Below are 17,791 nucleotides of genomic sequence, written 5' to 3'. Positions count from 1 at the left end.
TGAGACAGTATGCATGCCGACCGCGACGACAGACCGCAGGTGACAGTTATTTGAAGCCTATACAGACAAATCTGTGTCTGTAAAATATATATATATATATATATATATATATATATATATATATATATATATATATATATATATATATTGCCATCAAGCCAATATTTGGTGATGTCATTTATTTTATTTTTTATTTATTTTATTATTTTAATTATTTAATTTTTGTCTATTTTTTTTTATTGACAAGTGAGTTGAATGCATTGAACTAACGTCATTTGATCAATTTTGATTTATCTCTCTCTTTCTCTCTTTTCTTCAAAGTCCCCTCATCATATTTGCACTATTTGATATAAATTGGACTTGACATTTGAATGAACTGTGAACTTTTTAGAGCTAAGTACTCGTTCCGTTATTCTTAAATTCCGCTTTTTATGACAAGCCGGTCAAGTACCCGGATGTAGCGTTTTTAGAGTTGTGGATACGAAGAAGCACAGGCGTATGAAACTGATACAATTCGTTGATTGATTCGATTCGTGATGCGATATAATTCGAAGGTATCAACACTGGAGACGAGGATTAACTTTAGTGCAAAACTACGAGCCAACTTTCTTTGAGAAAATGGAGGAAAAACGTGAAATTACGAAATTCGAAGCGTACAGAAGTCCGGAGAAATACGGGCCACGCTGGCTATACAGTTTGCAGGATGAGAAAGAGAGAGATAAATCATTTGCTGACGGAAAAGGTTTGATCGTTTCAGAACCAACGGACGAAAAGAAATAATGAACAAAGACAGAAAATTAAAAAAATACATGTCAGAAGAGACGCGCGCTGATGTAGCATTCAGGGGGACGTGTACAAGATATTTTCATGACTCTCCCAAACATATTGCAGGTGTGAAACATGGATACACATAGACTGTTAACGCTTTAACTGAAAGTGCAACTCCAGAAACTGTGAGTATGTTAAAAACCGAAGTCATTTGACAAACCAACTCAGTCTAAACACCACGAGTTCAGACATGAAAAAACGAAGTAGAAACCACCCCGACTGAGAAAACATGGAACGTGCAACAAGTCTGCAACTAACTACTGAAACTAATATTCATGTATATGACAGTTATGAACATGATAATCCAGGAGTGCATATACATTTGGTGTGGGGTAACCAATGCAATATACACTGAGACTTGGTGGAAATAGAGATAGGCGGCATTAATCTCAGTGTACTTGCTGTATTACCAGATTCAGGCGCATATTGTAATATCATTGATGAAAATACATGGGGAATGCTGCAATCCAAGAAAAAAAATGCGTCTCAGGCTCTTGTGGAGGACCACAAAATAAACAGTATTATTCAGACACGTCTGAGAAACCTTTAAAGTGAAGGGAGCATTTGAATGTGACTTAAAGGCAGACAAAGAAAGAGACCATGTGGAATTTGTAGTATTGTAGTGAAAGGGACATGGGGTTTGATTACCCTCTACCAGGGCGACTGATAGATTTTTACGGATATTCACAGATATGTCTCTAGCTAGATAGATTGTCATTTTAAGCTCCAAGTGACTAATCTAGCTAGAGACATATCTGTGAATATCCGTAAAAATCTATCAGTCGCCCTGGTAGAGGGTAGGGTTTGATATGAGTTGATTAGATTTGAGAATTTTCAATGTGGTTAGAATAATTATAGTTGGAGTTCATATGTTATTCTGCAAATGTTTGAAAAGACAATTTAAAGACTGAACTGTCAATTAGCATATATTTGAAAGGACAGTTTAATTCTCTTTAACAAAGGAAGGGATGTTGTGTTTTTACCTGACATTTAAATGAGCTGTTGTTAATTTGGTAGATGTACTTGTTACATTGTTAATTCCTTTAATTATTATTAGCTTGTCAAGGAGTCTGATGTATCATTTCTTAGTGATATGGATATGACAAAAGCACAAGTGTTCCAAACTGGTTCAACTCATTGAGTGATTTTATTCATGATGTAATTTCATTCAAAAGCATCAACAATATACTGGGGTTTGTGTTTGTGCACATGTAATTGTCTTTTTATTGTACATCTATATCTATGGGGTATACATTATTCTTTTTTCAGAGTTTGCATGTATGTAGACAGCATGCAAGTTTAATTGAAACAGTTACTGCATGGTTATTTATAATTTTGTTATAATGAACTCTCTGTCATCTAAAAAACAATGTTTTTTCATTCATTATTCAAGATTTATTTATTACAGAACTAGTGATTATGATTATTAATGATATGTTTGAATTATAATTTACTTTTAAAATCACAATGTATAGTATAATTTAGGTTAAGGTGTGCAAAAATCCCCCCCCCCCCCCACTATGTACATGCATAATTAATTACAATTTTTGTGTTAGTTAAGATTCGATGTGCAGCTTTGTTTTGTAAAAAAAAAAGTGTTGTTCTTAGTTTTTTATTTATTATTGCTATGTTGTAAACTATGTATATTTTAACTACTTAAATTAGCAGCATTTTTCCTTTTATGCAGTGACAAAATAAAGACATTGAAAATGCTATTTGTCTCAACTTTTATTTAATGTTAAATCAAGATATAATCAATGCTAAATCAACATATAATCAACGTTAATTGAGATTTCTAATGTTGAAACAACGTTGAATTGCCAACGTTGATTCAACGTTGAATTGCCAACGTTGATTCAACGTTGACTTTTCAACGTTGATTCAACGTTGACTTTTCAACGTTGACACAAACTTCCGTTTTCAAACATAAATTCAACGTTGATTCAACGTTGAGAATCAACGTTGATTCAACGTTGAATCAACGTTGTGTGCCTGCTGGGCCTGATTTATATAAACTGTGTATATTTTAGAGCATAAACATACTTAGGCTTTTAGATTTTAACCTTTTGGATATATTTATGCGAGAAACATAAATTCTCATGAACTTGTTTTCTAGTCATGATGTGTTTTATGAAATCCGTTAATATAATCAGTGTCAGCCTTGAATTAAACTTTTTGGTGCTCACATTGTATTTTGTGTGTGTGTGTGTGTGTGTGTGTACACTTGTTGTTTGTACCAGTTTTGTAACAAAAAAAAGTTAAGTGATAAAGTATGGATAAACATAGACTTTTAGTTTGGAAATTGTTCTCAACTTTTAGACCAAAATGGGACTACTACTTTGACAGGAGATAAGCCTGTAGTAGTAGTAGTCCCATTGAACAGTATACAGCCAAAATCTCATTAGAAAAGACTGCGTATGTTTCACACCTGTCCAATACTTTATATGTGTGTTCCCTCGAAGTGGAGTAGACCCAAGCTTTTGGTCTAAAAGAGAAAAAAAATCGGGCTAAGTTGTTTTGTGCAGCTGTGCCTAGGAATGTGTAAGAGCAGTGTGTGACAGTGACAAAAAGAGAAAATCGAAAGTGAAATTTTTGAACAGGTGTGGTGTTTTGAATTTTTATAGTGGTCAAAGCTGTAATTCAGTTGGTAAATTAAATATCCATTTTTTTCTTCAATTTAAATCAGTCAGATTTACATGTGGAATGTGTTCTAAATTGTTGCTTTGACAGCAGTACATCATCTAAGGAAAAGATCATTTAGTATTCAAGACATTTTTACTTGTAACTTTTGATTTGAATATTTTTAAAAATTGTTTTTGACAAATTTCTTTTGTTTAAAGAATTGTTTATCATTTAAAATTTCCTATATAACCATTTTGTATATTCTGTCTGAGAAAGTCGAGTTTTTTAAAATTTGTTGCTTTGATAAGAAGTGGTTAAAGTATGTATGGTGGATTACATATCGAGTACAACTTTTTTCAAGTTAAGTGAAAATTTGAGTTAGGCTATGCTTAAGTATATTTCCATAAATAACAAAGAAATCAACTGTCCTATAAGATTTCTGCAACATAAATGATAGAGTAAGATGAGGATTAACTACTGCACATTTTCTGTGAGTTTGCAGTTAAAAATTTGAATGGCATTTTCAGCATGAAATCTTTTTCAGGACTTCAGTTTTCATTCTGTACAGAATATTAAAAGGTATACACTATACAGGAAAATGTCTTCTGATCGTATTAAGTGCCTTCTGTCTAGGGCAACAGCACGGTTATATGTGACAATTTATTCAGCGTCTTTTAATGACACTTCTCCACAACGAAGGAAATTAAGGAAAAAAAGACACTGCTCAGGTGCTTGTTTGTAAAATATTAACTTATTTCAACTCACTGCATTGTCGTTGTATTTAGGTACATATTTCAGCAGATCCATTTAAATAGATTGTCAAGTATTAAATTTTGTACTTATTAGGACAGGTATGTAAATCTAAGGCATTAATGGTAAAGGTGCTGTAGTTATCAGTACATGATAACAAAGTATACTAGATATATGGGTTGTATTGGGTTCTATTACCATAATGCATAGAAGAGTATCGAAATCAACTTTTGCTCCAAACAAAAAGGTTGTAGAATGCTAATATAAACTGATTACATGTTGTGTTAACTAGGGAAAAGAGAAGTATTTGTACAAAATAAATGTTAAATATTTCAATGTTCACAAAATATCCAAGAAAGACAAATAATATCTGACTTGATTTATTCAGTTTTCATCATCAATATTAGATATTTAGTCAAACAGGTCAATATATTAGGAAGTCGTTTTACATAAAGGAGAAAAAGTGATGTGATAAATCGGATATAGCCAGCAAATAGGTAACAAAATCAATATTAATGTATTGGATTATTCAGGAGTTTAACTTCATATCTTTGTACATTAAGAGTACAACTTGTTCACCAAATAATGCTCGAGAAAAAGACACATAACCATTGGACATTGCACAACAGTTCTTCTCACCATTTTACTTTTTATATTGAATTTCTTAGTCCAAAAGAAAAATAAATAAATAAATATATCTCCCTGTTGCGATGTTTATCTTGTGTTCTTTTCAACAAGTTGGTTACTGTAACATTTTTAATAAGACTAACATCTACATGTAATTATCTATAATTGCAACCTCACCACCAGAGCTCAGTGTACAAATACACATTTATAAATAAGTTAATCACCAACCTGACCTTCAGCATTTACAAAACAAAAAGGAGCCTTATAACTTCCCAACTTATGACAGATAATATATGGAAATTTATCAAATTCTTTGTTGAGAGCAACTGTTTCATTAGATTGTGTCAGAAATGTGTTCTATGTCTATCTCTGTATTTGATAAATTTGAAAGTCATTGACTGACCCTTCCCGACCCCCCTCCCCCAGTCAGTGACCGGTTTAAATTCATCCCTGTTCAAATTTCCTGACCAGACAAAAAATTTCCATGTCTCCCATACATTGAAATATCTGCAGTTCACCACAAGAGGGCACCACATTGAAAGTACAGTCTGATGAGTCCGACAGCGCCTCTCTCTGAACTCTTGCATTCCCAGGGAGGTTCAGAGTATTGCTGCTAATGAATTGACTTGTGGCTATGACCATATTTTACAGACTTTCCACCTAACATTAGAAGATTCCACGTTGTCTTCAGGATGAACATTTGATGACCAGGGGAACAGAATGATCTGCGTGGACTTTTTTTAAACAAGTGACGGTCTTTTCCACTCTGGAACTTGTACATTGGCACTACATGTAGTGAGAAGAAAAGATGTGAGAGAGCACCACCACCTCTATCACCCACTCTCTTCTGTTATTTCAATGATCCTTATTCAACAGGATTGTCTACTCTTCCACAAAAACGTTTTATCTCCTATCCGTCTTGCCAGTTCCTCTTTTTCCTGCAAACAGATGCCTTGGTTTTGCCACAGCTATGTGTCTGTCACTCTCGCCTGCCTTGCCAAACTTGTTCATCTTCCTCTGGGATTTCTTTGCCAGAACCTTGACCTTCTTCATCATCTGGAAAACACAACAAATATAATTTCGGGATAATTTTCCATTAAAACACTGTCCAATTTCACTGAATCAGATTCAGAACCAAAATATTTGTATACTATCATATTATCAGCTGAAGTGTCAAAAAATGTCTCATAAATATTACACGTAGCCAAATATCCAATGCAACACAAAGTTCTCAAAACTACCACTGCAAAAAAATTCACATTAAAATGTAAGGCAGACATACAGCAAAGTAAAACCATAAAATGATAAAAAAACTTTTTCTTGAAAATCATCTAAACATAAAATGTCTAGTGCATTTCAGGGTTTATTCATTTGCATCTACAGACACTTTGAGATAAAAATTAGTAAAATGGCCTAATTTTACTTCATTAGACATGCATCTGCCTGAAATTCATGTTTTCTCCCATCACTTACCACTCCGTCTCTCACTCCAGACTGATCGCGAGGAGGTCTGGAGGCACTCCTAGTGTGACTCAGCGTCTCCTCATGCTTCCTCTTCAACGGTTTACGGCTGACACTACGAGTCCTCACATTGGCATAATGACCCTGATTTGAAAGAAAGAAGGAAAATATTGTTGTATTATGGTTATATAATTAAATCAAGGTTTAGAAGCATGGTTGTTAGACTCTTATATTTTGGCAACACTTCCTTTACTGGCTTTTGGTTTTTCCTAACAAATCCCACTGATACAACTTAACACAATTAAAATTATATACATTTTCCTTTGATTTATCTACTCAGTAACAACCAGCCTATAACACTTAGAAATTAATTTTACAATTTTTATGAGATCCAAAAAGATGATGTATTTCCTTTCACCATTAAGAAACAAGACACAGTATATACCACCTATCATCATTCACAGCCAGTTATTTTCCAAACACTATATTTTAAGATGCTGTTGAAATTTCAAAATGTATCCCTTAAACCATGCCTTAACTCCACCAGTGTAATGTTCTCCCCATAAAAAAAAAACAACTACCTCATCATCAGCCATGTCCACTCCCATGTCTGCCATCTGACTTTCCAGGTCTTTCTTCTGTCGCCTGATGGCAGTGCGCGGCAGACGAGGTTTCTGAATAGTCTTCTTCTCCCTCTTCTCCATTATCATGATCTTCTTGGTTTCTCTGATCCTGCAAAGTGAAAATATGTAATGATATTATAGCAATAAAAGGACAATATGATTTGATATGATTTGAGAAGTCATATGCCAAATTTTAAAATCTTCCCAAATGCCTAATAAGTCTTATACAATGCTTCAGATTTCAATAATGGAACTAAGGAACTACTGCCTTTTTGAGGCAGTCTGGTGAGTCCTTCTTATTTTTCATCAGTTTCTGATCAACCCCTAATTACTGATAATATCATCACCATCATAAAATTTTATGGGAAATATTTCCAATGTTACCAATTATTTACCAACTTGAAGATGAACAAAAATTTTGCAAACTGTTTTTCAGCACTTGACAAAATTTCCAAACTGAATGCGGTATTGACATCAACTTACTTCTTTGCTGTGGCTCGAATGTCCTTCATTTCTTCATCCTCCAAACTCTCATCAGAGTCATAGGCACCCGCCTTCTCACGCAACTCTTCTTCCTTTTCCAATTCATCCAGTTTCTAAAAAATATAAAATTTTAAAATTAACATCTAACTGCTGACCAACTATAAAAACTACAAAAAAGACAGTCAAATCCTTATAAATTGCACAACTGATGTAATTCTCAAAGTACCACTGCTGAGTTCAATAGTAAATTTAAACCAATTTTTCAACTTGTTGTGGTTAAATAGCCCTAAACTTAGAGTTAAATAGAGTCCATCATCTCTACTTGATGAACATCCTTTCCCACAACAGCCTAACCAATTTTAATTTTTTCATTATCTCGTCTTTTTGTTATTTTAGTTTCTTCACAAAAGCTTACTTTCTGGCTCAATCTTATTCTCTATTAAATTTTTTCTATGCCATTTTGTGGTGGTTATAACAATAAACTTCCAGTATTTAGCTGAAAAAATTTTGATAGTCCCAAAAGCAACTAAATCCAGGTGATGAAAGCATCACTATATTTTTGCTTTTTTTTTCAACTTTTACATCATCAGCCCCTCTATTCACTTCCATACAACACAAACCAATGAAGCCAGCATTACTTCCTACCTTCATTATGTCTGGATCAATAAAATCAGCTATGTTTTTCCCTTCCCAAATCTCTGGTATAACATCGTATTTTTCTTCTGGCTTGTCAAGGTCCCAATGCTCTGAAATGGAGAAATGAGCCAAAATGTTTATCTAAAACATATTTTTTATGGTAACAATAGTTTTTTCAGCACTATAGTAATAGACTGTTTGGAGAAAGTCTCTGATGTAGGCAGAAGAGAATTTTTCAAGATCGGAGATAGGTCCAACATGAATCCTTAGAAAACCAATAAGATGAATATATCTAAAGTCTTATAAATTCCTATCTGAATTTCTGTTCCTGCACTTAATTAATATATTCTTCTTGTATGTAAACTCCATTTTCATAAATCCTTTAATCTGAGTACAGTCATATCAAATTTTTTCCCAAATTTCCTAAAATTATCATATCCCACCTATGCACATATGCTACCTACTTTGCAAGTCCAGAACATAGTCATCTCCCATCTCTAGTTCTATATCTCTTTCCTGGAAACAACAAGAAGCAAGCTTAGGAAAGTCACTGCTGTAGTACTCTGGACAGTCATGTTCAGCAGAAAAATTCAGAATGCTCACTGTGAAAGACACGTACTGAGATTTTGTTACACCAAAATACTTTTTATTCACAATCTAGCCCTAAACTTTCTTCCATTAACCATAAAATTAGGAGAATAACAATCTTGGCAAATAATTTCTTAATTATAGATATGCTATTATTCCATTTGTTCATTTTAAGCATAGAACACATGACACTTTGGATGTATGTAATTTTTTATTCAGGGATGCTTGTGTAAGTGGCAGAGTACTGAAAGTACTAAAAAAACTCTTGTACATAATGCAACTAAATAATTGGACTACTATATTTTATAAGAAAGTTGACTCAACCTGTGTCTTACCAGTTTTTTCTTCTCTTGCTCTACTTCCATAGCTTGTCTCTTCTTAAGAACACTCTCAGGGATACAAGGAGGTCTGGCCTGCAAGGGAAAGGGACATACTTGCTTACCAAGGATAATAAATGTCTCTTATAGCCGTCACACAAGTTACGATTTTAAAAAAGTACATACTTGTATTTATTGAAAATTTGTAATCACATTCACTTTATCTATAATAATAAAATCAATAAAACATGCATCAAAAATAAAATGTTTTCCTGATTTCCATAATGATTCTTCTGTGGTGTAATAATAGAATGATCTTTTGTGCTACTGCACTTTGTATTTCCTTGAAATATACATCCTAGTGGCAATGTCAAGTAGAAGGTACCTGTGCTCAACAGTCCATGACATCACACTGCATTCATCAGTAGATAACATCACAAAGTAATTGAAATGTGACGACATAACACCACACTTGTGAGCTGACCACACGAATAGGACTATCATAAATTGACAACATTACAGAACACGCCATCTGTTAAAGACATGACACAGAATTTGCTGATGACATCACAAAGAAACCATGGCGTACAATACTCACCTTGGTGTCTCTCTGCACAGGTGTTGCCACATGTAACCTATTAATCACATCATTCACCTTCCTCCCCTTCATTTTAACCTCCACCCTTTGTGCTAGAAGACGATCACATGCCTGAAGAAGTTAATAAGATCATTACTGAAGTTTTTACACATGATGTGAATCAACTGACAGACAAGACTGTAAACAAAAATAAGTTTAAAATAAATAAGTTTTCAAATGCAACAAAAAATATTATTTTACTTGGCCCAAAGTTATACATACTAGCAGGAATCTAGGAGGAGTCCTTTTAAATAATTTTCTCATTCTGTGAGGCAGTCACACCAAAAAAGCACAATTTTTTTTTAAATATCGAACTGACCTCAGTTTTCACCTTCATGACCCCCTCCTCTGTCACTGTGCTCATCTCATACACTGGGATGTCTTCTGCCTCAAACTCTTCAAATAATTTCTGGAAAATATCAAAGAATGTGCATGGAATTTGACATACAGCAGAAATAGTTCACATTTCATTGCTCTGTTAAGACAATACCTGGTTTTGACCGGAAGTTGGGTTTAAAAACTTCCTTCATCTGAGGAAAGAACTGACAAAAGACCAAGAGCCCATCACACATAAAACTTTTGTTTCTAGATTGTGTACATTTGTTCTCGTTTAACCAGATCATAAGTGCCTCATTCTGGTATTTCTAATTATAGTAACATAAACTAGAGGATCAGAGAGGCGATACCGCCTCCGAATATTGTACCACCAGCTGGAGCAAGCGCATTCGTATAGACCCCCACATACACAAAATAAGGGACATAGCCACCAGTTTTGTGCTTGACAAGCTGTAAAAATGCAATCAACAAGAATTTTTAAACTATTGCAAAAAATATATATGGTACAATCAAATTTAAGTTCTTCGTAAGGTAGGTCAAGGGTCAATTTCAAGGTCACAGTTAATTGCCAGTATATGACTTCCTATTCAAGTTCAAGAGTAACTATGGACCTATCTCTGTCAAGTTTGAAGTTAAAAGAGAAAGAAATTAGCAGAGTTCAGTTCATGATAAAAAGTAGGTCAAAGGTCAATTTCAAGGTCACATTTAGATTGCCAGTATATGACTTTCTATTCAAGTTCAATAGTAACTATGAACCTATCTCTGCCAGTTTTGGAGATAAAAGGGAAGCAAAATTTGCAAAGTTCAGTTTATGGTGAAAAGTAGGACAAAGGTCAATTTTAATGTCACATTTATAATGCCAGTATATGACTTCCTATTCAAGTTCAATAGTAGCTACGGACCTATCTCAGCCAGTTTTGGAGATAAAAGGAAAGCAAAATTTGCAAAATTCAGTTTATGGTGTAAAGTAGGTCAAAGGTCAATTTTAAGGTCACATTTAGATTGCCAGTATATGACTTCCTTTTCAAGTTCAATAGTAACTATGGACCTATCTCAGCCAGTTTTGGAGATAAAAGGGAAGCAAAATTTGCAAAATTCAGTTCATGGTGAAAAGTAGGTCAAAGGTCAATTTCAAGGTCACATTTAGATTGCCAGTATATGACTTCCTATTCAAGTTCAATAGTAACTATGGACCTATCTCTGCCAGTTTTGGAGATAAAAGGAAGCAAAATTTGCAAAGTTCAGTTTATGGTGAAAAGTAGGTCAAAGGTCAATTTTGAGGTCACATTTAGATTGCCAGTATATGACTTCCTATTCAAGTTCAATAGTAACTACGGACCTATCTCAGCCAGTTTTGGAGATAAAAGGAAAGCAAAATTTGCAAAATTCAGTTTATGGTGTAAAGTAGGTCAAAGGTCAATTTTAAGGTCACATTTAGATTGCCAGTATATGACTTCCTATTCAAGTTCAATATTAACTATGGACCTATCTCTGCCAGTTTTGGAGATAAAAGGGAAGCAAATTTTGCGAAGTTCAGTTTATGGTGAAAAGTAGGTCAAAGGTCAATTTTAAGGTCACATTTAGATTGCCAGTATATGACTTCCTATTCAAGTTCAATAGTAACTATGGACCTATCTCTGCCAGTTTTGGAGATAAAAGGGAAGAAAAATTTGCAAAGTTCAGTTCATGGTGAAAAGTAGGTCAAAGGTCACTTTCAAGGTCATAGTAAGATTGCCAGTATATGACTTCCTATTCAACTTCAATAGTAACTATGGACCTATCTCTGCCAGTTTTGGAGATAAAAGGGAAGAAAAATTTGCAAAGTTCAGTTCATGGTGAAAAGTAGGTCAAAGGTCACTTTCAAGGTCATAGTAAGATTGCCAGTATCTGACTTCCTATTCAACTTCAATAGTAACTATGGACCTATCTCTGCCAGTTTTGGAGATATAAGGGACTAAATGTTATAATTTTGGAGTTACCATAATGTGCCTTAAATTTCGTACAGAAAAAATTAATTAAAATAAAGAAAATGTCATTTTGGTCAAAATTCTTGAAATAGGAGGTGCTCTGAAGTTTCAGAAGTTCAAATTTGATGAAATAATGTCATTTTTGAACACAAGTTGTCTGCTTTGCCAAGCCTTATGTTTTATTTTTCCAGAGTTCAAAATTTATTATCCATTACCGTACTGCACATTTTGCTTTTACCACCAATATGTACTTTTTGATACAGCGTAACTCGAAAACCGTATGGAATACAAAAAAACCGAGACCACCTCCAGTGTTGGGCTTTACATGCTCTACAAAATGCAAAAAAGAATGGGTCTCTAGCATTAACGGTTCCCGAATTAGAGACAGTTTTCAGTTTCGGTATCTTATGGCCGATACTCCCGTGAAAATGCACCGATTGACCCCAAATTCATGGAGATGAAAGATGACCTGAAGGGTAACACCTTCCAATAATATTATTGGTTAAGTCTGTGTGGTGTCTGAATAACAGGGCAAAAAAAATTTTTTTCGTAAAAAATTTAATTTTTTTGAAAATTTTGGCCCATTTGACCTTGAAGTAAAGGTCAAAGGTCAAATCCAAGGGTATATTTGAAATCTACACATATGACTTTTGGAAAGCCGTCTATAGAAATTTTTCCCATAACTCCTTCCGTAGGGTAGATAATTAGCATTTAATTTTGCCATTTTTAGACAAGGGTGCATTGCAATGAGTGCCACACCCAGACCCCAATACCGACAAAGCCCAAATTTTACGTGGAACGAGTTGAGATTATAGGTGACCTAAATCCATGAGATGGGTACGGGGGCCCTTACCGTCTAGGAGGAGAAGCGGTAACGGTAGCCGTCCGGCGGAGCCGGCGGAACGATCCGGACGGGACCGAAACCATGTGTACCGCCAGCGCTAACGCTGGTGGTACAATAACACAAAAATATCACTTCTTAATGAAGAACCAAGCCCTGGATAAATGTTACTCCCAGAGTAGACAGAAGTCCATTCAACTTTTAAGATGTTTAATTTGTAAACTGCTCTTAGACCAGTACTGCATACTAGTTGGTTTTACATAACCAGCTATCTGATTAGCAATCTTGACTAAGACAAGATACTAAGGACTGTTTTTGCACAGCAGGGTCCTGGGTTTCACCCATGAAATTACCTTTCTATCTTCATCCAGCTCGGATAATTTGAGCACATCGATCTTGTTGACACAGACAACCAGAGGTTTATTGGCAAAGAGCGGCTTGATGGTGTTGAACAGTTCAATCTAAAACAAGAGAAAATAATGCTAAGTTGCAGGGATTGAAAAGGGTACTTTGTAATTTGGGCTTTGGATTAGTGTAATACATATCCCTAAATGTCAATTTATCTATATGCTGAGACTGCTAAACTAAATGAAGTTCATTTCAATTCAAAACTACCAAAACAGGGAATGTGATTTGGACAGAAAGACAAAAATGAAGACTGGCCAATCAATAAATTAACCCATTACAAACCTGTTGTTCTACTGTGTGTCCGCACTGTTCAGATACATCCATGATGTAGAGCACGGCTGCCCTGAGGTGAGCCAGGGCTGTGATGGCCTGCATCTCAATAGTGTTCCTCTCCTCCAGGGGGTGGTCTAAAATCCCTGGGGTATCTACCACCTGGAACACAACCCCCTTTTAATGTTAATACATGCTCAATTTAAATGATTTAATCACTTAATCTGGATGGTGGTATGTATAATATGAAAAAACAATTTGTGTGACAGAAAATATACCAAGGCCCCTTCTATTTGGTTTAATAATATAATCATTAATCTTAAAAAAAAAATTCTGAGAACTATTCTAGCCATGGGAAAACCGATAAAAGGAGATAAACAAATTAATAATCAAGTAACACGATAACTTGTGGAAAATGCTATTCAAATATCAGTGCATTTAATGGCTAAGCGTAACATTTTACAAGTTTCTTCCGACATATGCACAGTAACTTTGGCATAAATGACCAAGTAGCAGAGACCCCACTGTTTAATGCAATATGGTCATATGGAGAGTTCAATTTACCCTACCCCTGGTCTAAAATATAAGTATACTGGCAATTTAATTAAATCAGGGATGAGACTTGTCCTCACTGAAAAAGTTAGAAAATTGTCGGGGGGTCCAGGGTACATGATTCACAAGAATGACCCAAAAGACCACGCTCGGCTGTCACCTTGATTGGATAGTAAACGATTGTCGTAAAATCGCTAAATGATATTAAAATCGGGTACATAAACTTAAAAACCACCTAGGACAACCTAAGACTGCCACATTAATCCAATACAATGCAAAAATTAACTATAACAAGTGGTTAAAGCCTTCAAAACGAATGTCGTAAAGTCCCCATATACCTCCATAGAGACAATAAAATAGAGTAAGCTTGTGAAACAAACCTGACCCAGTTCCAACAGAATAATCGAAATAAAATACTGCCGGGCATCGGAGCGGCCTAAAACTTGGCACGCTTACCGCTAATACTGCAGGCTACATCATCCCGTCGCTCGTTTGTAAATTCCGTGCATGGCATAAGCTGTAAATCAAAATTCCACCTCTGATGTTTATCTCGGTCCTCTTAACAATCCAATTGAGGAAATGACGTAACCGCAGAAAAAGAAGCCATGCCATTGGACAATGCGACCTCTGCGGTTACGTCATTTCCTCAATTGGATTGTTAAGAGGACCGAGATAAACATCAGAGGTGGAATTTTGATTTACAGCGTATGCCATGCACGGAATTTACAAACGAGCGACGGGATGATGTAGCCTGCAGTATTAGCGGTAAGCGTGCCAAGTTTTAGGCCGCTCCGATGCCCGGCAGTATTTTATTTCGATTATTCTGTTGGAACTGGGTCAGGTTTGTTTCACAAGCTTACTCTATTTTATTGTCTCTATGGAGGTATATGGGGACTTTACGACATTCGTTTTGAAGGCTTTAACCACTTGTTATAGTTAATTTTTGCATTGTATTGGATTAATGTGGCAGTCTTAGGTTGTCCTAGGTGGTTTTTAAAGGGATAATAACTCTTCGTACAAAATCTATATTTCACAATAAAAACATTGTGAACAACTCATAGAAATATAATATATTCTGTTTTACCACAAAAACGGCAGTTATAGCTATTATTCTGATATCTGAACTTGTCTTCAGATCACGTGACCTCCATTGATGGCTGTACTCTGTTATAATCTCTTAAGAGATTTTAACAAAAAAACAAACTTTTTAGAAAAAAACCAGGGACTAACTTTGAATGTAAAAATGGATTCATTAACCATTGGTAAGTATGGGAAAATTGTTGTTTACTCCAGGAAAATTCATTTTTTGGCCAAAACGAAGAGTTATTATACCTTTAAGTTTATGTACCCGATTTTAATATCTTTTAGCGATTTTACGACAATCGTTTACTATCCAATCAAGGTGACAGCCGAGCGTGCAAAAGACCCTGAAAAAGTCAGAATTACGACAGAAGGCAGAAAAGTCTCATCATTGTTAAATACCTACCTGCCACCTCAGGTACTTGTAATCCATGTGGCCAACAAACAGGGACTTGGTTGTAAAGGCATAGGGCTGGACTTCTACATCTGCTCTTGTGATCTTGTTTATAAAACTGGACTTCCCCACATTTGGAAAGCCACATATGAGTAGAGTTCTTGTGTTGGGGTCTATAGATGGCAGCCTTGACAGATGCTGTCTGACTTGCTCAAGATAAGCCAAACTCTGGCCTTGCCTCTTCATCACTGTGCACATCCTGACATAAAAATAAAAATATTATTACATCTATAAGTATTTCTTATTAATCATTTAACTATACTTATCTTCTATAATGTATCAAAAGTTTCTTGGTGAGAGGAAACAAACACACAGAAGTTTTAAAGCCTGTGTCATTTCAACTTTGCATGGAAATATTTACTTTTGTTCTAAACGTTTATTTCTATTAACACCCAATATTCTCAGATTTCCTCAGTTATTTAATACAATCTTTCCAGCATATTCCAGCCTAACAGTCTGGTTAATAAAACAGTGCAATAATAACAACATAATTACACATGACTGCACACTTATTTTTGAAAAAGAGAATTGAAATTTAACTTAAAAATTAATCTGTGGAGTTTCTATCTCTTACCTGCCCAGTGCTGCCTTCTTCAGCTGTTTACACCTGTACAAAGAATCACCATATTTCAGAAGCCTGGTGTAATCCTTGGCCACACTGGAAAAAAATTTAAAAAGCATAGTCTAGAAACATTCACTTAAAATCTAACAAGTCTTCTACAGCTGACTCTAGAGGTATTATATAATACTAAAAACATGTCCCTAAAACTATGAACAATATTAATTTTCCTTTTAAATAGCAAGAAAAGACAGCATACTGAGCAATTTGTTTTGGTTGAGATGAGAAGACGATACAGTATACAAACAAGACTGATAAATGCTTGGTGCATGTAGCAGTGTGTGATCATGGTTTACATTCAAGGAAAATAAACTCGTAGAGGATTTGCTAGGTTAAATGCTGTACAACAGTGAAATCATTCCATACTTGTCTATGAGATGCCTGGCAGTGTTGATCTGACCCAGTGCCAGCTTGTAATGATCTTTATCATACAGCACATTTAGGAGGTCTGCATAGAAAGGATGGATATCCTAAAAAAAGCAAGTGGAATGTTTCGTACTTGTATTAATACATGATAACAGAAATGCAACAACTGTTACAATTCTTAAGCACTTAATAAAAAAAATCTTATGATACTAATTTAGAAAACACAGACTGAATCTTTAATTGTACTATCTTTCACTGCCCACTTAAACAGTTTATGCGGTAATTAACTGCTTCAAAGGGTATTTTACAATATAGGTTCCCTTCTGGTTCTTACTATTTAGTTGTGAACTTATGCTACCGAACATGGACGAGACTTTTTGGTTCGCAGTAAAGTCGTAAAACTGCTGATAATGGGAACAATCTCATTCAAGTTGTAAGCACCAACACCACCAGAAAAGTCAGAATTCTGCCGACAGTTACGAAAATCTCATCCCTGACTTAAACATAACCCCACTCACCTCCAATTTGGGGAAGTCTGTGATGATCTGTGTAAGCTTGTCATGGTAGTTCTGCTGTGTAAACTTCACTTTACGCATGTAAAAATGTCGTATCCTGGAGATGGCATACTGTTTATGGATGACTGTCGGAGTCTTCCTCTGGGTCTTGGACAAAACTATGTCTATAAAGTCCTGAAGAAAAGAAAAACAAAGTGCTGGGTTATTATTATGACCATCAAATGCTCATTCAATACATTTTATTTATATAAAACGAAATGCAGTCATTTCAGATTGAGCATTTTTACACTGGGGTATACATTTACGCGACATAACAGTGGAAATGATCACACAATACTCTGTGTTTTGATAACAAGACTTCGTGATTAATCTGATACAAAACAGATAAATGAGTGATTTAAATCCACGTGGTTTGTAAATATCATGCTGTCAGTATGGAATTATTTCACACGCAAATTCAGTGTTTGAAGATGATTGAGCGTTATATAACAATCACCAGTACTGTGATAACTGAAACCTTTTTAAGTGCTTTTTTTGTTATTTTTACCCACCTTTGACGTCGGAACGACAGTAATCTTCTTAAAATTGTAGTGAGACATCGTAACACGTTTTCTACACTTTCTCGCTTCCGTCTGCACTGCCACAGCTTAGGGCTTTAACTTAACCTGCACCTGATTGGTTGTAAATAAGTTAGGTAAAATTGGTAAAATTGATTAATTAATTAAATATCAACTTGTATAGAAAATAGAGATAAGTTTCATTTATTATTTAATTCATAAAGGGTCATCTACTATTTTTTGTTGGCTACAAA

General features: G+C 34.9%; 1 protein-coding gene and 1 long non-coding RNA gene across 2 annotated transcripts; one reads left to right on the top strand and one right to left on the bottom strand.

Annotated features, from left to right (window-relative positions):
• The first annotated feature begins 139 nt into the window (after positions 1-139).
• Positions 140-2,541, top strand: LOC147760752 (uncharacterized). The gene is made up of 2 exons (XR_015335618.1): positions 140-891; positions 1,222-2,541. It is a non-coding gene; the product is annotated as an uncharacterized LOC147760752 (long non-coding RNA).
• Positions 2,542-4,564: 2,023 nt separating this feature from the next.
• LOC106165133 (GTP-binding protein 4) lies at positions 4,565-17,670 on the bottom strand. The gene is made up of 16 exons (XM_013543233.3): positions 17,532-17,670; positions 16,984-17,154; positions 16,466-16,569; positions 16,055-16,138; positions 15,433-15,679; positions 13,407-13,556; positions 13,070-13,177; positions 9,892-9,981; positions 9,534-9,644; positions 8,954-9,031; positions 8,495-8,546; positions 8,040-8,140; positions 7,395-7,507; positions 6,870-7,020; positions 6,301-6,432; positions 4,565-5,883 (listed from the first exon to the last, which is right to left on the bottom strand). The coding sequence occupies exons 1-16, from the start codon at positions 17,577-17,579 to the stop codon at positions 5,731-5,733; spliced, it is 1,893 nt and encodes a 630-aa protein (XP_013398687.2). The 5' UTR covers positions 17,580-17,670; the 3' UTR covers positions 4,565-5,730.
• Positions 17,671-17,791: the final 121 nt, after the last annotated feature.

This window comes from Lingula anatina, chromosome 7 (assembly GCF_051362555.1).
Source record: "Lingula anatina isolate TDL-2025a chromosome 7, LinAna3.0, whole genome shotgun sequence".
In the NCBI taxonomy this organism is placed as follows: domain Eukaryota; kingdom Metazoa; phylum Brachiopoda; class Lingulata; order Lingulida; family Lingulidae; genus Lingula; species Lingula anatina.
The sequence above is the reverse complement of the archived record's forward strand: the minus strand, read 5'-3'. Positions and strand labels throughout refer to the sequence as shown.